This window comes from Pristiophorus japonicus, chromosome 6, assembly GCF_044704955.1.
Source record: "Pristiophorus japonicus isolate sPriJap1 chromosome 6, sPriJap1.hap1, whole genome shotgun sequence".
NCBI lineage: Eukaryota > Metazoa > Chordata > Chondrichthyes > Pristiophoridae > Pristiophorus > Pristiophorus japonicus.
The window spans coordinates 139,975,787-139,998,298 of NC_091982.1; the positions used below are offsets into that span (position 1 = coordinate 139,975,787).

The 22,512-nt window shown below is 49.3% G+C and overlaps 1 protein-coding gene across 1 annotated transcript in view; it reads right to left on the reverse strand.

The window, feature by feature from the left end:
- Nucleotides 1-22,512, reverse strand: part of LOC139265791 (solute carrier organic anion transporter family member 2A1-like) — a 163,372-nt gene that overhangs the window by 67,051 nt on the left and 73,809 nt on the right. The window contains exons 6-9 of the mRNA XM_070883220.1: nt 20,994-21,127; nt 17,589-17,670; nt 17,108-17,272; nt 1,585-1,786 (exon numbers count right to left, since the gene is read on the reverse strand). Coding sequence (XP_070739321.1) covers nt 1,585-1,786; nt 17,108-17,272; nt 17,589-17,670; nt 20,994-21,127 — 583 coding nt within the window. The remainder of the gene's footprint in view (nt 1-1,584; nt 1,787-17,107; nt 17,273-17,588; nt 17,671-20,993; nt 21,128-22,512) is intronic.

Below are 22,512 nucleotides of genomic sequence, written 5' to 3' on the forward strand. Positions count from 1 at the left end.
AGTTATAAATGAAGAGGCATAAGCTTCAATGCGTCAAATTTCAACCTGGGTCCTTCAATCATAATGTCGGCACTTTATTCAAACCCACTGCTCAATTCAAACTCGAAAGAGTTCAAGTTGCCATCCATTCGGGAGCAGGACAGACAGTTAAAACAACTTTGGCGACAGTATAAAATGCACAGTTGTAAATCAGCTGCCCGTTATATACTCTGCCAATTTGCTTTTTCAGAAAAACAGATGAGATTTACAACACTCGGCTGATTTGCTGTCGCATGATTTGTGCTCTCGCTGAAATTGATTTTCAGCTCAGAGTCCACGTTGAGATGCCTGGCTGTGATATCAGCACTCCAAAATTACTGCAGTTTTCTTACTTTGCAGAAGAATAGATTTGACAAACATTCCTCCATAAAGATCGTCGTTCCACACTATAGGACACATTCTTTCAGCTCAGCATCTCCTGGACCAGAGTATTTCTCTCCTGATCCGGGGCACGCAAAGTTTGCCCAATGCCAGACTTAATTAGTGTTGCAAGGTAGTGCTCATAGCATTCAAAGGATGCGCACCTTGATGTGAGTATATCATGGAGCAGCATTCACAGCAGCTCCACAATGCTTACAGCTTGGAACAGATTGCTATTTCGGCCAAAGCATGTCATATGGAAACGTGTTTGGGGGTGTATATGTGTTTGCGTGTGTATGCACCTGTGCCTGTGTGTACACGTATGTCTATGTATACATGTATGTCTGTGTGTGCATGTGTGTCTGTGAGTACACGTGTGCCTGTGTGTACACGTGTGTCTGAGTGTGTGTATGTCCGTCCCATGGTAAATTTGTGTATCATAATTGGCACTCAGTATGACAAACCGTACAAGATCTTGGTTTGGTACCACAGATTTGGAGCCAGAATTCTCTACACTGCAATCTCTCTAACCTCAGCCGCGTAGGTGCGGGAGGGTGTGACTGGAGATTGGTGCACACTCCACAGACATGGGGGAAAGTGAATACAATGACCTTGGCTGCCCCATGTACTGTGAAGATGCAATCCTGAGAGCAAGCTTCTCTGTCTACTGGGGGCGGGGGGAGAACTGGGCGGTGCGGGGGGGTTGGGAATTGGGCGGTGTGGGGGGAGGGGGGAACTGGGCAGTTCAGGTGGTGGGAGGGGACTGGGCGGTGCGATGGGGGGGACTGGGCGGTGTGGGGGTGGGGGGCACTGGGAGGGCGACTGGGCGATGGCGGGGGGGGAACTGGGCGATGGGGGGGGAAACTGGGCTGTGTGGGGGGGGACTGGGTGGTGCAGGGGGGGGGCTGGGAGATGTGGGGGGGGACTGGGCGGTGCAGGGGGGAGCTGGGTGATGTGGGAGAGGCGAACTGAGCGGTGCGGGGGACGCTGGGCGGTGCGATGCGGGGGGGGGGGGACGAGTGGGCGGTGTGGTGGGGCTCTGATCTAAACAAGCAGAGCAAATAGAGAACATTTATACAAATCCGTTACATTATTTCTTTATGGAGTCACAAACAAATGAAGTGATTGGCCCCTCTCCTCTTTTCTGTTACACTGACAGATAATTATTTCCAAACGCAGGATTACCTGTTCACATCATCACTGTAATTGATTCCAGCAATTTTCTGAGTCGAGCATCCCATGAAAAACAGAGGAATGGTCAGAACGATGGTAATAATCAGAACATAGGCTGCGGACCAAGGGATCTTCACCAGTGATAAATTGAAACGCTTCATATAGAATCCACCCAGGAGCATGCCTATAGCAGCGGTCGGCAGGGTTATGGCACCTGAGGACAGAAAAACAAGGACCCATCAGGCAAGGCTGCCACGCTCCAGCACTGAGTGATGTCCGTGGCACAGTGTGTCGCTACATGTCGGAGTTGGTGCCATGGTAATGAGATGCTGTCAGCTTTGGCGTTCCATGTCACTGCACAAAACACAGCGAGCAGAGGTCAGGGAAAGGTCAGAGGGCCCATTTGCTGCATGTTACTTAGAAAGACTTGCATTTATATAGCGTCTTTCACCAGATATCACAAAGCGCTTTACAGCCAATAAAGTACCTTTGGAGTGTAGTTACTGATGTAATGTGGAAAATGCGGCAGCCAGTTTGCGCACAGCAAGCTCCCACAAGCAGCAATGTGATAATGACTAGATAATTTGTTTTTTTGTTATGTTGGGTGAGAGATAAATATTGGCCAGGACACCAGGGATAACTCCACTGCTCTTCTTCGATACACTGCCATGGCATTTTTTATGTCCACCTGAGAGAGCAGACGGGGCCTCGGTTTAGCATCTCATCTGAAAGACAGATATGGTCGCTATTGGACCTGGCAAGACCAGGGGTCAAAACAGAAGAAAAAAACATAAACATGGATCTGAAACTAAAGCTGGACTTTACAGTACATCTTTACAGCATAAAGCAAACACCTTGGGGGGTGGGGATGGGGGGTGGGGGTAATTGGAACTGAACTCGTGCAGCGTGACGCTGCAAACACCAGATCGGCCACCCGTGTTATACCCCGCCCAGTTTACTCTCCATTGCCTTCAGTATCAACCAGTGGCCAGAAAGGTAGCCTTCTGACTTGGATTAGAAATTGGTTGGGTGGTAGGAGACAGAGAGTGGAGATAAAGAATACATGCTCTGAGCGACAGGATGAGGCAGGGATCCTCAGGGATCCATTCTGGGGCCACAACTTTTCACCATATTTATTGATGACTTGGAATAAGAAATAGAGAGTTGTATAACCAAGTTTGCAGGTGACACTAAGTTAGGAGGGATAGTAAGTAATGCAAGATGTTGCAGAGAGACAGAGACAGATTAAGTGAGTGGACAAAACTATGGCAAATGGAGTTCAATGTGGGGAAGTGTGAGGTCCAAAAAAGACAAATCAGATTATTTTCCAAATGGTGAGACACATAAGGGAGGGGAGGAGAATCTGGACCGTTTGCTCCAGACCTCGGTCACACCTCGTAGGGAGGTGCCGGATCAGAACGGGGTTGGTGTGAGCGATAGTGAGCAGAGCTTGGGGAACCCAGGAGGCATAGAGAACGAGGATCCACAGAGACTGATCCTATCCAACAGGTACAATGTACTTGCTACCTGTGAGGATAAGGATGAAGACGGTCGGAAGGACAGCCAGAATGCTGGCCATGGTACCTTGGAGCAGGAGGCTGTCCAATGGGGGGGGAGGAGGAGGAAGAGAGGAAGTGTAATGTGGTAGTTGTCGGGCATTCTATAATTAGGGGACAGACAGCATCCTTTGTAATCAGGATCGAGAGTCCCACATGGCATGTTGCCTACCTGGTGCCAGGGTGAGGGACATAGAAACATAGAAAATAGGTGCAGGAGTAGGCCATTTGGCCCTTCAACATTTCAAAGTGGCTTGAAAGGATATTGGGGAGGGAGGGGGAGGATCCAGTCGTGGTCCATGTTGGGACCAACAACAGAGGAAAGAGTAGGGAAGAGGTCCTGTTTGGGGAGTACCAGGAACTAGGAACTAAATTAAAGAACAGGACCTCAAGGGTTATAATCTCTGGATTATTACCTGAGCCACATGCAAATTGACATAGGGATAAGCAGATTAGGGAGGTAAACACATGGCTGACGGAGTGACATGGGAAAGAGGGATTCCATTTCATGGGGCACTGGTACCAGTATTGGGACAGGAAGGAACTGTACCGTTGGGACAGGCTCCACCTGAACCGGGCTGGGACCCGTGTCCTAGCGGGAAGGATAAATAGGGCGGTCACATGGACTTTAAACCAGTAAATGGAGGGAGGGCTCAGGGGGAAATAGTAATATAAATAATAGTTCAAAAATAAACAAAAGAATAGAGTAACAGTCAGAAATTGTGCTTTAGGCATTACATGTAAAGGGAAAACTAAAAGATGTAAAGTGGTTAAACCAGGAGAGAGAAACAAGCAACATTTGAGTAAAACATTACAGCTAAAGGACAGGCTAGGAGGGTGTGTGGCCCAGATAAGCATTCTTTATACAAATGTAGAGTATAAGGAATACATTGAAAGAATTACAGGCTCAAATTCAGCTTCAAGTGTATAACAGGATAGCTATTACTGAGACATGGTTGCAAAACGATCAGGTCTGGGAACTAAATATGCCCGGTTATAAGGTCGATAGAAAGGAGTCGGAAAATGGTGGAGGGGAGGAGTAGCCACAGTGATTAACGATGAAATCACTTCAATGATAAGAGAGGATACAACGAGAGGTAAACAGGCAATGGAGACTTTATGGGTAGAATTAAGAAATAACGGATTTAAGACTGTAGTGGGAGTTGTTATATAGGTCCCCTGGTAGCAACTGTGAAGTGTTAGATTGTAAAAATGCAGAGATTAGACAAGCGTGTAGTAAAGGCAGAGTGGTTTTAATGGAGGATTTTGACTTCCATATAGATTCAGATAATCAACTTCGCTCATGCCAGAAAGCCAGTGAATTTCTTGAGTGTGTTCAGGACAATTTCCTGCAACAATATAACCTAGAACCAACCAGGGGTAAGGACATATTAGATTCAGTAATGAATAATGATTCAGTTAACAGCTTAATGATGCATGAACATTTATCTAATAACGATCAGAACATGATCGCGTTCAAAGTAGTGTTTGAAAGGGACCAATGAGAAACAGCTACTAAGGCCAAAATTTTGCCAGCCCTGCGAGTGTGAATTTGGAGGCGGGACCTCTGTCAAAATGGCTGCGATTGACAGCGGGGCGGAAGTCCGCTTTGAACCCACCTCTGTGCGAATTTCCCAAGTGCCGGTTCTGGCTGCGGTTTGCAGACGTGCCAGGCAATTGTGCTAGTTAACAAGCTATTTAAGCAGCATTTTACCAGGTCCAAAGGATTTTTCCAAGTTTTTTATGAGGTTCACGACAGTTGACAGCTGCAAAAGTGGTATAAAAGCTACCATTTCAAAGAAAGTGGAGCCTTCAGGATTTAGAATACACTTTTCGGCTTAATGGAGGTTTGCAGTGAACTCTCTATCCAGTGTTACCTCCTTGGAGCAACCTCTCTCACCATTGACAGATCGCTTCTGTCATCTTAACTTCAGCTGCCATCTATTCCAGCAGCAATGGTGCCCTTGAAAAAATCTCACCTTGGTCCTCAGAATCCCACCACAATCAGCCCCAACACGAGCAACACCAGGCACACCAACATCAACACCAGCCTTCTCCACAATCACCTGATGCTGCACAGGACACAGGGTATTGGCACCCGACCACATTGCTGTCCGGGAGGCCAGTGATGGCCTCACCATGGCCACATTTACTTCACTTCACGCTGTACACCCTGACTGTCACATGATGCACCAGGTTGGCACCACCCCACACCAACACCATAAAGCATCCCTACAATGCCCAAGCCATTCTTTTCACACTCATCAACATTGGGTGGTACCATTATGTCTCACCATTCACTGCAACTCACTAAGCTACTTCCAAAGATGCACACAAATCTGCCCAAGTACGCAAAGTGTTTTAAAGGAAGTAGGTGAGCACATTGCAGATACCCGAACTATAATCTTTCAGAGTTCTCTCGATTCTGGAACCATTCCTTTAGATTGGAAAACTGCGCATGTCACTCTGCTATTTCAGAAAGGTAAGAGAGGGAAAACAGGAAATTATACACCAGTTAGCCTAACATCTGTTGTCGCGAAATTACTGGAGTCTATAATTAAGGATAAAATGACTGAACACCTTGATAATTTTCAGATGATCAGAGAGTGCCAGCGTGGATTTTTAAAAGGTCGGTCATGTCTGATAAACCTGATTGAAACTGGTAAATCGGAAGAACTATTTCTTGGCTCCCAGGTTCGCTGATATTGTTAACGGTTCACCTCAGGTACTGTCCCCTCGCCTTCAAATCTGTCGCCATCACCCCTCTCCTCAAAAAACCAACCCTGGACTCCTCCGTCCATGCAAACTACTGTCCCATCACCAACTTCCCTTTCCCAGAACTCCATGTTTGAATCTCTCCAATCCAGTTTCCGTGCCTGCCACAGTACCGAAACGGCTCTCATCAAAGTCACAAATGACATGCTATGTGACTGTGACAAAAGTAAACTATCCCTCCTCGTCCTCTGGACCTGTCTGCAGCCTGTGACACAGTTGACCACTCCATCCTCCTCCAACATCTCTCCACCACCAATGTCCAGCTGGGTGGGACTGCACTCGCCTGGTTCCATTCTTATCTATCTAATCGTAGCCGGAGAATCACCAGCAACGGCTTCTCTTCCCGCTCCCACAGCGTTACCTCTGGTGTCCCCCAAGGAACTATCCTTGGCAACTGTCCAAAGCTGAACCACACTGTTCGCACGCAACCTTGGTGTCGCATTTGACCCCAAGATGAACTTGTTCATGCCTGTGCTGGCATCTAGGAACAGTACTCAGCCCCACGTCTTTGTCCGTATCCCTGTAAGTTCCTCATCCTCAAGTCCCCGTACAGCTCCCTTTTACAATTAATTACAGAATCTGCTGCCATCACCTTTTCAGGTCAAGCATGCGAGTGAAAATAAATTTCTCCTCATCGCCCCTCTCGATCGTGAACCAATGATTTTGAATCTAGGGCCTTTCGTTATTGGCCCACTCACCAGAGAGGGGTTTGTCTCTGCCTGCTCTCTGAAAACATTCTCTCCAATCTGGTGCCGAGAATCACAGCCCCAATTAGTCTGAGGTCAGGATGACCAAAGAACCTCTATCAAAACCCTGCATCATTTTGAAACTTATAGTAAATCTCCCTTTATCTTCTCCAGTGAAATTGCCCCAGTGTTGCATCTCTCTTCATAACTAGAATTCCTCATACCTGGTGTCATCCTCGTGAATCACATCCATGATCATTTGTAAATCTGATATCTGACATTTAATATAACTGCAATAAATTCACCCTTCACAATTAGACTCTCTTCTTCATCCCTGAGTGGCCCAACATTTTAACTACTTTACTTTTAATATGCTTTCCCTTTTCACCTCCCTACTACACATTTTATGTTCTTCATAATTATCCTTAGTATTGTTCACCCTAAGTTTTAAGTTCGAGTTTAATTTTAATCTCTCTTTACCCAGGTCTCTCATCATATCACTGGATGTTCCCTTTATCCCTGAATTTTCACAGTCCTTTTCAATCCTTACATTGAACCTGACAAAGTTGTGATCACTATTTCCTGACTATTTTCCTACTCTAATCAGTTACTTATCCCATTTCATGTTCCCAGATCTCAATCAAGCAATGCTTTTATCCTTGGTGAACAAGAAACATCCTGATCTAGGAAGCCCTGGATGCATTCTAAAAAGTATTCCCCACTTTGACCACACATAATCATAAGCCCCGACATTGATGTCTGGTAAGGCACCTACCTTTTTGGTTCCCGCTGCCGCCGGGTCCCATCGGGAGCCATTTTCGTCGAGGTTGTGTGGGCGTCAGCGGAAGTCGGCAGGTGCAACTTTGGAGGCCCTGCAATGCGCATGCGCGAGATTTGGGTTTTTTTTGTCGGCTTTTCACCCACCTGACGTCATTTCGGCCGCATTTGAGGCTGATTGGACATCTGCGCATGCGCTTAAAGGCACAGCACTCTCTTGCAGCTGTGAATGGGAGAGGGAGTTGGAGAGGGCTCAGTCTGAGTTGTAAAGGGGACAGTCTTGTAAATTGAGAGCCACAGAGTCTTCAGCAGCCATTCCTTTAATCATTGAGGATGAATGGGAAAAAATCTGCAACTGTCAAAGCCAGGCCCAGAGCTCCCTGGTTTAATGAGGAGGAATTGGAGGAGCTAGTATTGGTGGTGGAGTGCAGGTATAAAGACCTCACCCGGGATGGCCATGGCAAGCCTCCATCACCCCAAAACAGATGCGATTGGTGAGGCCATGTCCTCAATGGGCAACATCGCGCAGGATGGGGACCAATGCCGGAAACGTTGGAACGATTTGATGGCGGCAGCAAGAGTGAGTACAAATTTACTGCATCCCTCCTGTCCAACTCCATAAAGATTCTGTGCCAGATGTGCGAGTGTGTGGGGGCTAAAGGCTGCAATGTTTCTTTGTGCAGAAGAAAAATACATCTAAAGCAGCCAGCCTGGGTGCCACGGGAGTGGGCCCAGCAGAGGTGATAGAATTGAGCAGCCTGGAGGAGCGTGCGTTGGCATTGGTGGGTGACCGCCGCCGTGCAACCACAAAGGATGATGCAGATCCTGTGCTACATCATGGTAAGGTTATACTCATCTCTGGTGTGAGCCACGCTCATGGCATCAAAGGTCATGCAATGGTAAGGCACTCGCGGTTTACCGCACACTTTGTCGGCCATTACTAGTGTGCCCATGTAGAGATGGAACTCCTTGATGGCACAATGTGAGATGGCACGGCTCACATGTCAGCTTGACCAGCACCACACCCGCCCCCTCCCCCCCTGCCCCCACAGACTGAAATGTTGTCCTCTACTTGCAGATGATGAGTCAGACAGCACTGATCAATGCACACCATCCACCTCTAGCATTCAAAGGAGCCATCAGACCCCAACGTCCAACGTCTCCCACCCCGACATTGTCCCCAGCCCAATACAGCGGCACCTCCATCCTCCCCCCCTCCCCCAGATCACCCATTTCCACCGCTCCCAACTCCACCACCCAGAGTCATGAAGAAGACGAGAGGGAGGAGGGCCCGTGTTTGAGCCCCTTGAGCTCAAGTTGCTGGAAGAGGATGACACCAGCCTCCTGCCATGTGTGCCAACTGTCCGCAGAACCTTGGCGTCGGGCTCCGAGCTCCTGGGGTTTGAAACGGACTCCATACGAGAAAGCAACCAAGGCGCCTGAATCCACAAGGACCAAGCAACCAGCTGAGAGTGCAGGACGGCTTTCTGCTATTCAGGAGATGGTCCAGCTACCATGGACGAGCGTGTAGGTGGGTCGCGATATGCTCCTGGCTGGAGTGGAACTAAACTGCAGAACCAGTGAGAACCTGTTCAACCTTCGTCGACTCCAGGCCAGGTCCAAGACCGCCCTAATCTCTGTTGTCGGGCTACAGTATGCAGACGACGCCCACATCTGCTCACATACAGAGGCTGAACTTCAGGACATAGTTATGGTGTATGAAATGATACAATGAACTCCGTACTGTGAGCCAGTGGCCAGGTGTAACCTGGTCAGTCTTTAATGGCTTCCAGAAGTGAAGATACAAAGGTGAAGTTCAGGCTATATACCGGGCCCAGCACAAGTGTACCTATGACCCTAGGACCTCCAATGGTAGTGCCCCCTGTTGGTGGGCAGACCTTATGTACATACATTACAATAGTCAACATATTTACTGAGGCGTACGAAAGTATGGGCCTTACGCTAAACATCCGCAACACAAAATTCCTCCACCAGCCTGTCCTCGCCGCACAGCACTTCCCCCCAGTCATCACGATCCACGAAGCAGCCCTGGACAATGTGAACCATTTCCCATACCTCGGCAGCCTCTTATCAACAAGAGTAGACATTGATGATGAGATTCAACACCGCCTCCCTCCAATGTGCCAGTGCAGCCTTGGGCCGCCTGAGGAAAAGAGTGTTCGAAGACCAGGCCCTCAAATCTGCCCACCAAGCTCATGGTCTACAGGGCTGTAGTAATACCCTCAGAGATGTGGACCATGTACAGTAGACACCTCAAGTCGCTGGAGAAATACCACCAACGATGTCTCCGCAAGATCATACAAATCCCCTGGGAGGACAGACGCACTAATGTTAGCGTCCTCGACCAGGCCAACATCCCAACATTGAAACACTGACCAAACTTGATCAGCTCCGCTGGGCAGGCCATATCGTTCGCATGCCAGACACAAGACTCCCAAAGCAAGCGCTCTACTCAAAACTCCTTCACGGCAAGCGAGCCAAAGGGGAAACGTCACAAGGACATCCTCAAAGCCTCCCTGATAAAGCTCAACATCCCCACCGACACCTGGGAGTCCCTGGTTAAAGATCGCCCTAAGTGGAGGAAGTTCATAGAAACATAGAAAATAGGTGCAGGAGTAGGCCATTCGGCCCTTCTAGCCTGCACCGCCATTCAATGAGTTCATGGCTGAACATGCAACTTCAGTACCCCATTCCTGCTTTCTCACCATACCCCTTGATCCTCCTAGTAGTAAGGACTTCATCTAACTCCTTTTTAAATATATTTAGTGAATTGGCCTCAACAACTTTCTGTGGTAGAGAATTCCACATGTTCACCACTCTCTGGGTGAAGAAATTCCTCCTCATCTCGGTCCTAAATGGCTTACCACTTATCCTTAGACTGTGTCCCCTGGTTCTGGACTTCCCCAACATTGGGAACATTCTTCCTGCATCTAACCTGTCTAACCCCGTCAGAATTTTAAACGTTTCTATGAGGTCCCCTCTCATTCTTCTGAACACCAGTAAATACAAGCCCAGTTGATCCAGTCTTTCTTGATAGGTCAGTCCTGCCATCCCAGGAATCAGTCTGGTGAACCTTCGCTGCACTCCCTTAATAGCAAGAATGTCCTTCCTCAGGTTAGGAGACCAAAACTGTACACAATACTCCAGGTGTGGCCTCACCAAGGCCCTGTACAACTGTAGCAACACCTCCCTGCCCCTGTACTCAAATCCCCTCGCTATGAAGGCCAACATGCCATTTGCTTTCTTAACCGCCTGCTGTACCTGCATGCCAACCTTCAATGACTGATGTACCATGACACCCAGGTCTCTTTGCACCTCCCCTTTTCCTAATCTGTCACCATTCAGATAATAGTCTGTCTCTCTGTTTTTACCTCACATTTATCCACATTATACTTCATCTGCCATGCATTTGCCCACTCACCTAACCTATCCAAGTCGCTCTGCAGCCTCATAGCATCCTCCTGGCAGCTCACACTGCCACCCAACTTAGTGTCATCCGCAAATTTGGAGATACTACATTTAATCCCCTCGCCTAAATCGTTAATGTACAGTGTAAACAGCTGGGGCCCCAGCACAGAACCTTGCGGTACCCCACTAGTCACTGCCTGCCATTCTGAAAAGTCCCCATTTACTCCTACTCTTTGCTTCCTGTCTGACAACCAGTTCTCAATCCATGTCAGCACACTACCCCCAATCCCATGTGCTTTAACTTTGCACATTAATCTCTTGTGTGGGACCTTGTCGAAAGCCTTCTGAAAGTCCAAATATACCACATCAACTGGTTCTCCCTTGTCCACTCTACTGGAAACATCCTCAAAAAATTCCAGAAGATTTGTCAAGCATGATTTCCCTTTCACAAATCCATGCTGACTTGGACCTATCATAATCACCTCTTTCCAAATGCACTGCTATGACATCCTTAATAATTGATTCCATAATTTTACCCACTACCGATGTCAGGCTGACTGGTCTATAATTACCTGTTATCTCTCTTCCCTCCTTTTTTAAAAAGTGGGGTTACATTGGCTACCCTCCACTCCAAAGGAATTGATCCAGAGTCAATGGAATGTTGGAAAATGACTGTCAATGCATCCACTATTTCCAAGGCCACCTCCTTAAGCACTCTGGGATGCAGTCCATCAGGCCCTGGGGATTTATCGGCCTTCAATCCCATCAATTTCCCCAACACAATTTCCCGACTAATAAGGATTTCCCTCAGTTCCTCCTCCTTACTAGACTCTCCGACCCCTTTGCGGGCCGATGCGTTTACATTTATGGCCTTGTTGTCGGCCAAAAGGGACGTTAGGGGTTTGTGATCTGTCTCCAGCTCAAATTTCCTGCCAAACAGGTACTGGTGCATTTTCTTTACTGCATATACACATGCGAGCGTCTCCTTTTCTATCATTCCGTAACCCCTTTCTGCCTGGGACAGACTCCTGGAGGCATAAGCTACCGGCTATAACTGACCCTTGACATTGACATGCTGCAACACACACCCGACACCATAGGATGACGCATCGCACGTTACCACAAGTTTCTTACATGGGTCATATAGTGTTAATAGAGTGTTGGAACATAACAAATTGCGTGCTTTATTAAAAGCCCTTTCCTGGCTATCCCCCCAGACCCATTTGCGACCTTTGCGTAGGAGCACATGTAGCGGCTCTAGCAGAGTGATCAAGTTGGGAACAAAGTTACCAAAATAGTCAGGAGCCCCAGGAACGAACGCAGCTCCGTCGTGTTACGGGGTCTGGGTGCTCTCTGGATCGCTTCCGTCTTGAACGCAGTAGGGCTGATCCCGTCTGCTGCTACCCTCATCCCCAGGAATTCTATCTCTGGAGCTAAGAAGACGCACTTCGCCTTTTTCATTCGCAGCCCTACCCGGTCCAGTCTGCGTAGCACCTCCACCAGGTTGTGGAGGTGTTCTTCAGTATCGTAACCCGTGATGAGGATGTCGTCCTGAAAAACCACCATCCCTGGAATCGACTTGAGGAGGCTTTCCATATTTCGTTGGAAGATCGCAGCGGCCGAGCGAATCCCGAACGGACATCTGTTGTACTCAAACAACCCCTTGTGTGTCGTGATGGTGGTGAGCTTCTTCGACTCACGCGGCAGCTCCTGGGTCATGTAAGCTGAGGTCAGACCCAATTTTGAAAAAAGTTTGCCACCAGATAGCGTCGCAAAGAGGTCCTCCGCTCTCGGTAGCGGGTACTGGTCTTGGAGTGACACCCGATTGGTGGTGGCTTTGTAATCACCACATATCCTGACCGACCCATCCCCCCTGAGCACCGGCACAATCGGGCTCGCCCAGTCACTGAATTAGACTGGCGAGATGATGCCTTCCCTCAGCAGTCGGTCCAATTCGCCTTCTATCTTTTCCCGCATCATGTACGGCACTGCTCTGGCCTTGTGGTGTACTGGCCTGGCGTCCGGGTTTATGTGAATCACTACCTTGGCCCCCATGAAAGAGCCGATGCCGGGTTGAAATAGTGATGTAAATTTGTCCAGGATCTCTGAGCATGATACTCGCTCCACAGAGGAAATTGCATTGACATCGCCCCATTTCCAGTTCATGATAGCAAGCCAACTCCTCCCCAGTAGTGCGGGACCGTCCCCGGGACAATCCAGAGTGGCAACCTGTTCTCCAAATCTTTGTGGGTCACGACTACCGTGGTGCTGCCTAGCACCGGAATGATCTGCTTTGTGTAAGTCCGTAGCTGTGCATCAATCGGCGATAATTTTGGCCTCCTGGCCTTGGACGCCCACAACTTTTCGAACTGTTTGATACCCATCAGAGACTGGCTGGCTCCTGTGTCTAGCTCCATTGATACTGGGATGCCATTGAGAAGCACTTTCATCATTATCAGTGGCGTCCTGGTGTATGAACTGTATACGTGCTCCACATGAACTCGCTGAACTTCAGCTTCCAGCGATTTCCCCCAGCGTTCATTTCTGCAATTTCTGCAGGTATTTTGCTCATCTCTGCAAACTCCGGCTGAGTGTGTGCCTCCACGCCTCCAACATAAGCTGTTGTTGGAAACAAAATGTCCCTTGCCAGTCGATCGTCCCTGACTGCCCCTGTTATTGTCCTTGAGTGCGCCATTAACAGGTGTTGATGGCCCCATTACTGGCCGCATTGTCCCTTGTAATGGCATGAATCGCCGTTCAGCTTGCCATTGTCTCTGTCAAACTCCCCCTCTGGGTTCGACTACATGTTGGGGCATGCCCGACTGCCCTTGTCTGCCTGGAGAACTGTGTGCTGCTTTAACAATGTTGAATCTCTGTCCCAACCATTCCTTAATACAGTACCTCTCGTCTGTTCTGCTAGTGGCTATGCTCGCGTGGTTTAAATCCCAGTTTCTACTCGCCATTGATAGGTCCTTACTATACAGTATAAATGCACACGAGGCCCATGCTTGAGAGAAGGCCAGTCTGTGACCTGTCCTTTATTTCTTAGCACTCCAAGTGATGAAGGTGGGTGGAGCTTCCCCTTTGATATCTGAAGGTCCAGGTTAGGAGTGTCTCCCACCTAGTGGTCATTGTTCGCACAGTGTACAACTTAGGTCAGATTATACATGGGTGACAATGCTGGTTGAATACATGACACTATGTGTTACAATTAACTTAGCTTGCCGTGTCAGCTGTGGCTCAGTGGGTAGCACTCTTGCCTCTGAGGCAGAAGGTTGTGGGTTCAAATCCCACTCCAGGGTCTTGAGTACAAAAAAAATCTAGGCTGACGCTCCAGTGCAGTGCTGAGGGAGGGCTGCACTATCAGAGGTGCTGTCTTTCGGATGAGTTGTTAAATTGAGGCCCCGTCTACTCTTTCAAGTGGATGTAAAAGATCCCATGGCACTATTTCAAAGAAGAGTAGGGGGGGTTATTCCTGGTGTCCTGGCCAATGTTTATCCCTCAATCAAAAAAACAGATTATCAGATTGCTGTGTGCAAATTGGCTGCTGCATTTCCCACATTACAACAGTGACTATACTCCAAAAGTACTTCATTGGCTGTAAAACGGTGAGATGTCCAGTGGTCGCAAAAGGTGCTATAGAAATGCAAGTCTTTCTTTCTTTTAGTTTTTACTAATTACTTGATCTAGTTTAAGTTGTAAGTAGATTAAATTGAATATTTACCTGTAACACAAACCACTGCAAGTATTGGAGGCAAAATGCAATGCCTCCTTTCCCCTCTCTTCTGATTTCCCACTCTCCCCAAAATCCCAAGTTTTAGACTCTGGTTAAGTGCACTCTAGTTAAGACCACTCTGTGTGTACCAGATTCCGTTTACTTTTATACACCTTTGAGCCTGCCACAAGTTACAAGTGCTGTCAGCTTCCCCCTCACAGTAATTAGCACCTATTCGGACAAAAAGTTACAGCTGCCTGACAGTTTCTGTGAACTACAGTTCATTTTACTAAATTTCAGTTTTTACACCGAGTTCTCACCCAGTATTTACCCCAGACTTCCACTCTCCAAGTTTCTAACTTTAACAGTCCATTTCGGACCACTCTGTGCGTCAGCAGATACTGACTCTCTCTCTCTCTCTCCGCTCTCACTTACTCTCTGCCACCAGCTCTCCCACTTTTATCTGTTGTCCTCTCACACTGTTTCTCCCTCAAGCTTGCTCTCTCCACTCTCATTTGTATCCTTTCTTTTTACAGATGCTGTATCCTGTCCTGTGTAGTCGCTGTGACCTGACACATGTATCCTGCCAGTGTACAGTGACCCTGACCGCTGGGGACAACTCGGTAATCGAGACAATTGAGTGCTGGAGGGGGGCGGGGGCTCGGACCACGACTGCGAAGATGGGGAGAGTGGGGGCGAGGAGGGAGGAGAGAGATCGCAGGGGGAGGGGTGGTGCTTGGCAAACAAGAGAGATCGCGGGGAATGGGAGAGATCACAGCGGGGTCAGAAGCAAGGTGAAGGCGGGGAGAGATCGGGGGCAAAAGCGAGATCGAGGAGAGAGAAACCATGCAGAGGGGGAGAGAGTGATCGGGGAAGGGGGAGAGAGTGATCGGGGGAGGGGACGAGTGATCGGGGGAGGGCGAGAGTGATCGGGGGAGGGCGAGAGTGATCGGGGAGGGGCAGAGAGTGATCGGGGAGGGGCAGAGAGTGATCGGGGAGGGGAGAGAGTGATCGGGGAGGGGAGAGAGTGATCGGGGAGGGGAGAGAGTGATCGGGGAGGGGCAGAGAGTGATTGGGGAGGGGCAGAGAGTGATCGAGAGGGGGAGAGTGATCGGGGAGGGGCAGAGAGTGATCGGGGAGGGGGAGAGTGACTGGGGGAGGGGGGAGAGAGTGATCGGAGGAGGGGGGAGAGTGATCAGGGGAGGGGGAGAGTGATCGGGGAGGGAGAGAGTGATCGGGGGAGGGGGGGAGAGTGATCAGGGGGGGGGAAGAGGGTGATCGGGGGAGAGGGAGAGTGATTGGGGAGGGGGAGAGTGATAGGGGGAGGGGGAGTGATTGGGGGAGGGGTGAGAGTGATCGGGGGGGAGAGTATGATCGGAAGAGGGGGGGAGAGTGATCGGGGGGGGAAGAGGGTGATCGGGGGAGAGGGAGAGTGATTGGGGAGGGGGAGAGTGCTCGGGGGAGGGGGAGAGAGTGCTCGGGGGAGGGGGAGAGAGTGATCACGGGGAGGGGGAGAGAGTGCTCAGGGGAGGGGGAGAGAGTGATCGGGGAGGGGGAGAGAGTGATCACGGGGAGAGGGAGAGAGTGATCACGGGGAGGGGGAGAGAGTGCTCAGGGGAGGGGTAGAGAGTGATCGGGGAGGGAGAGAGAGTGATTGGGGGAGGGGGAGCGAGTGTTCGGAGGAGGGGGGGGAGAGTGATCGGGGGAGGGGGAGAGAGTCATTGGGGGAGGGGTGAGAGTGATCGGGGCGGAGAGTATGATCGGGGGAGGGGGAGAGTGATCGGGGGAGGGGGCGAGTGATCGGGGAGGGGGAGATGTGATCGAGGGAGGGGGAGAGTGATCGGGGGAGGGGGAGAGTGATCGGGGGAGGGGGAGAGAATGATCATTGGGAGGGGGAGAGCGTGATCACGGGGAGGGGGAGAGATTGATTGGGGGAGGGGGAGAGAGTGATCGGAGGAGGGGGGGAGAGCGATCGGGGGAGGGGGAGAGAGTGATTGGGGGAGGGGTGAGAATGATCGGGGGGGAGAGTATGATCGGGGGTGGGGGGAGAGAATGATCTGCTGAGGGGGGGAGAGAGTGATTGGGAGAGTGGGGAGAGAGTGATCGGGGGAGGGCAGAGATCGTTGTGGTGAGAGGAGTTCAAATGTCTGCCAAAATCTGAGGCACGCAGCCTCATCAAGATATTTCATTCACGGACCTGCCTGTTCTCAGCGGCTCACTCTGACGCCCCAAAACCCGCCGTGGTTATAACCGCAGCGGCACGGCCCTGGTAGTAGCTATTTTGTTTCTCATTAATGTTTAGCTCTCATTGACACTGCCCCATCCTTCCTGCGGCGATTACGATTTCTCCCAATGCCTCCCTCACATGAGTCAAGAAAGTTCTTTATTACATTTATCACCCACATGTCAGGGTACATAAAAGAAAGTACTGCCCTGATTAAAAGTCCTCACAGGTAGCACCAAATCAGGGATCGGGTCTGACAGTCAGTGAGCCAAGCAGGAGCAGTATAATGTTTGCACGACCTGTGAATGTTACTGTACATTGATTAATTGATCACAACTTTGTGCGCCGTTTGGTACACTGCGCTTCCACTCACCGATGAGGAAATTTGCGTGGGAGGCTGTTGTGGAGTACTGATATTCCAAGAACTTGTTGAGGTATGTGGAGAGGCCGGCGAGCACGGAGGAGAAGGTGCACTGAGCCAGCACGATCAGGATGAATATTGGATTTAGCAACAGCTTGACAAGCATCTTAGGAAACTCTGAAAGAGCAGAGAATACACGAATCTGAGATTACACGAATCAGGGAATCTACGAATCAGAGAATACACAAATCAGGGAATACAGGAATTAGAGAATACACGAATCAGAGAATGCACGAATCAGGGAATACACGAATTGGAGAATACACGAATTGGAGAATACACGAATCAGGGAATACACGAATCATGGAATACATGAATCAGGGAATACACGAATCAGGGAATACATGAATTAGAGCAGGGAATGCACAGATCAGAAGCAGCATCGAGAAATAGTCGCGGATTCGGTGAAAATCATTTCATCTGTAAGGCTTACTCTTTATGAACTCTTTGAGTGTCATCGCTTCCACCTTTTGCTCTTCCATCTCACTCAGCATATCAGCTTCACTGCCTGACTTCTACAAAACAAGATATTTGTAGATTAAATACCTAAAGAGCAGGAAGATCACTCCAAGACCTATCCTGGCACTGACTTGTTCAAGCCTGTCTTAACAGTAAGTTCAATTAAAACCAGAATCCTCCCCTTCATAATCTTTAAAACTTTCTTAAGGTTATCTTTGAATACTCTTTTTTTTTAAATAGACCAAACTGAATTTCATTAACCCTTTGTCATAGAATTGAAGCACAATTCTCCAAATCACCTTTCTTGCTTGACTCTGTACCCTCTGAAGAACAATTGTATTTTTCCACAAATAGAAACAGAAAATACTGGAAATACTCAGCAGGTCAGTTAACATCTGTTAGCATCTTCGACCTCAACACCATTTTCCCGCCCAATCTCCGTGCCCCGTGATTCCTTTAGAGTCCAAAAATATACCGATCTCTGTTTTGAATCTACTCAGCATCCACAGCCCTCTGGGGGGGGAATTCCAAAAGTTCACCACCCTCTGAGTGAAGGAATTCCTTCTCACCTCAGTCTGAAGTTACCGACCCCTTATCCGAAAACTGTGACCCCTGGTTCTACACTCTCCAGCCCGGGGAAACAGCCTCTCAGCATTTGCCCTGTCAATCCCCCTCAGATATGTTTCAATGAGATCACCTCTCATTCTTCTAAACTCCAGGGAGCATAGATCCAAAAAGGACCTGAAACATGAACTCTGTTTCTCTCCCCACAGATGCTGCCTGACCTGCTGAGTATTGCCAGCAGGCTCTGTTTTTATTTCAGATTAAACCCGCAGTATTATCTTTTTGTATTCGGATTCTTCCAATGACGAGTTGATGGGAACCGGGTGCAGCACTCACACTGAGGTTGAGCAGGGCCTAGTTCTCAGAACATACATGTGTCGCAGCAGGTCACACAGGTGTGGGCGGGGTATACTGAGACTGGCACAGACCGGTGCAGGATGGTATATTCAAGGCAGCAGACAGGTGCGGGATGGTATACTGAGGGCAGCACAGACAGGTGTGGGCGGGGTATACTGATACTGGCACAGACAGGTGTGGGATGGTATACTGAGACTGGCACAGACAGGTGTGGTATGGTATACTGAGACTAGCACAGACAGGTGTGGGATGGTATACTGAGACTAGCACAGACAGGTGCGGGATGGTATACTGAGACTAGCACAGACAGGTGCGGGATGGTATACTGAGACTGGCACAGACAGGTGTGGGATGGTATACTGAGACTAGCACAGACAGGTGCAGGATGGTATACTGAGACTAGCACAGACAGGTGCGGGATGGTATACTGAGGGCAGCACAGACAGGTGCGGGATGGTATACTGAGACTAGCACAGACAGGTGTGGGCGGGGTACACTGATACTGGCACAGACAGGTGCGGGATGGTATACTGAGACTAGCACAGACAGGTGTGGGCGGGGTATACTGATACTGGCACAGACAGGTGTGGGATGGTATACTGAGACTAGCACAGACAGGTGCAGGATGGTATACTGAGACTAGCACAGACAGGTGCGGGATGGTATACTGAGACTAGCACAGACAGGTGTGGGATGGTATACTGAGACTGGCACAGACAGGTGCAGGATGGTATACTGAGACTAGCACAGACAGGTGCGGGATGGTATACTGAGGGCAGCACAGACAGGTGCGGGATGGTATACTGAGACTAGCACAGACAGGTGTGGGCGGGGTATACTGATACTGGCACAGACAGGTGCGGGATGGTATACTGATACTGGCACAGACAGGTGTGGGATGGTATACTGAGACTAGCACAGACAGGTGCAGGATGGTATACTGAGACTAGCACAGACAGGTGCAGGATAGTATACTGAGGCTGGCACAGACAGGTGTGGGTGGGGTATACTGAGACTGGCAGAGACAGGTGCGGGATAGTATACTGAGACTGGCAGAGACAGGTGCGGGATGGTATACTGAGACTGGCACAGACAGGTGTGGGATGGTATACTGAGACTGGCACAGACAGGTGTGGGATGGTATACTGAGACTAGCACAGACAGGTGTGGGATGGTATACTGAGACTAGCACAGACAGGTGCAGGATAGTATACTGAGGCTGGCACAGACAGGTGTGGGATGGTATACTGAGACTGGCACAGGCAGGTGTGGGATGGTATACTGAGACTGGCACAGACAGGTGTGGGATGGTATACTGAGACTGGCACAGACAGGTGTGGGATGGTATACTGAGACTGGCAGACAGTGCGGGATGGTATACTGAGACTGGCAGACAGTGCGGGATGATATACTGAAACTGGCACAGACAGGTGTGGGATGGTATACTGAGACTGGCACAGACAGGTGCGGGATGGTATGCTGAGACTGGCACAGACAGATGCGGGATGGTATACTGAGACTGGCACAGACAGGTGTGGGATGGTATACTGAGACTGGCAGACAGTGCGGGATGGTATACTGAGACTGGCACAGACAGGTGTGGGATGGTATACTGAGACTGGCACAGACAGGTGTGGGATGGTATACTGAGACTGGCAGAGACAGGTGTGGGATGGTATACTGAGACTGGCAGACAGTGTGGGATGGTATACTGAGACTGGCACAGACAGGTGTGGGATGGTATACTGAGACTGGCACAGACAGGTGTGGGATGGTATACTGAGACTGGCAGACAGTGCGGGATGGTATACTGAGACTGGCAGACAGTGCGGGATGGTATACTGAGACTGGCACAGACAGGTGTGGGATGGTATACTGAGACTGGCACAGACAGGTGCGGGATGGTATACTGAGGGCATACTGAGTCAGCAATACACTGAGGGAGATGTGACCTGTTCACACACATGCACAATTGTAACGGTGATTGCACAGCCGGCAATTTCCTCACAGCTGCTCCCACTCTAACTTTGTCAGGAGTGCGGAGAAACCCTGCCTACATATGCAAACGGGATTTCCAGCACACTCCTGCCGAAGGTGTGGTGCAGTTCTGGCAATGTTTCGGTGTATTTCCTGCATGTTCCAAGCAGAGTATGGACGTGCTCCCGGCAGAGTTATGGCGCATGCCCGCCACGCTCCCATGAGTCAGCGGCCACAAGGTCTCACGGTGCCTGGGGCAACACTGATCCAGTAACTGATACCACCAAAAGCAGATTAACTAGTTACTTATCTCACTGCTCTTTGTGGGATCTTGCTCTGCATGAATCGGCTACTGCGTTTGCCGACATAACAACCTGCGACTGGACATTAAAAAAGTTCTCTATTTCGTCCATGGGCAAAGTCACAGAAGCTCAAATAGTCATGAGATAAAGATGAAGGTAATCTAAACTTGGCTTCTTACCTTTTGAGGGGTCAACTGTCGAGGGAAAAAGAAATAAGGAATGGAGATGATGGCCAGAATGCTGCTGGATATCAGCAATCCCAGCCACCAGGCCCCAATCCACCGGGGGTCAGTGGGCTTCATATCAATGGTAGCTGAGGAGAGTAACAAAACAAGGAGACTGTGGCAGTTTTCAATGTTAGAATAGAATAGAATCATAGAGCACAGAAGGAGGCCTTTCAGCCCATTGAGTCTGTGCTGGCTTTGTGAACGAGCTTCCATTCCCCTGCTCCTTCCCCATCGGCCTGCAATCTTTTCCTTTTCAAGTCAGCTGTGGCTCGGTGGGCAGCACGCTCGCCTCTGAGTCAGAAGGTAGTGCGTTCAAGTCACACTCCAGGGACTTGTGCACACGAAAAATCTAGGCTGATACTCCCAGTATGACGCTGAGGGAGTGCTGCACTGTCGGAGGTGCCGTCTTTCGGATGAGAGGTTAAACCGAGGCCCCGTCTGCCCTCTGGTGGATGTGAAATATCCCATGGCACTATTTAGAAGAAGAGCGGGGGAGCTATCCCCGGTGTCCTGGCCAATATTTATCCCTCAATCAACATAACAAAAACAGATTATCTGGTCATTATCACATTGCTGTTTGTGGGAGCTTGCCGTGTGCAAGTTGGCTGCCTACATTACAACAGTAACTACACTCCAAAAGTATTTCATTGGCTGTAAAGCGCTTTGAGATGTCCGGTGGTCGTGAAAGGCGCTATATAAATGCAAGTCTTTCTTTCTTTCTATTTGTCCAATTCCCTTTCAAAGTTACTATTGAAGTTGCTTCCACCATCCTTTCAGCAGTGCATTCCAGATCACAGCAACGCGCTGTGTAAAGCAATGTCTCCTTATCTCTCCTCTGGTCCTTTTGCCAATTAGCTTAAATCTGTGTCCTCTAGTTACTGACCCTCCTGTCAGTGGAAATAAATTGTGCCTAATCTGAATCAATAAATAAACAAAAGGAAAAGACTCGAACATAAGAACACAAGAAATAGGAGCAGGAGTAGGCCATACGGCCCCTCAAGCCTGCTCCGCCATTTAATACGATCATGGCGGATCCAATCATGGACTCAGGTCCACTTCCCCGCCCACTCCCCATAACCCCTTATCCCCTTATCGTTTAAGAAACTGTCTATTTCTGTCTTAAATTTATTCAATGTCCCAGCTTCCACAGCTCTCTGAGGCAGCGAATTCCAGATTTACAACCCTCTGAGAGAAGAAATTTCTCCTCATCTCTTATTCTAAGACTAGGCCCTCTAGTTCTAGTCTCCCCTATCAGTGGAAACATCCTCTCTGCATCCACCTTGTCAAGCCCCCTCATAATCTTACACGTTTCGATAAGATCACCTCTCAATCTTCTGAATTCCAATGAGTAGAGGCCCAACTTCCTCAACCTTTCCTCATATGTCAACCACCTCATCTCCGGAATCAACCTAGTGAACCTTCTCTGAACTGCCTCCAAAGCAAGTATATCCTTTAGTAAATACGGAAACCA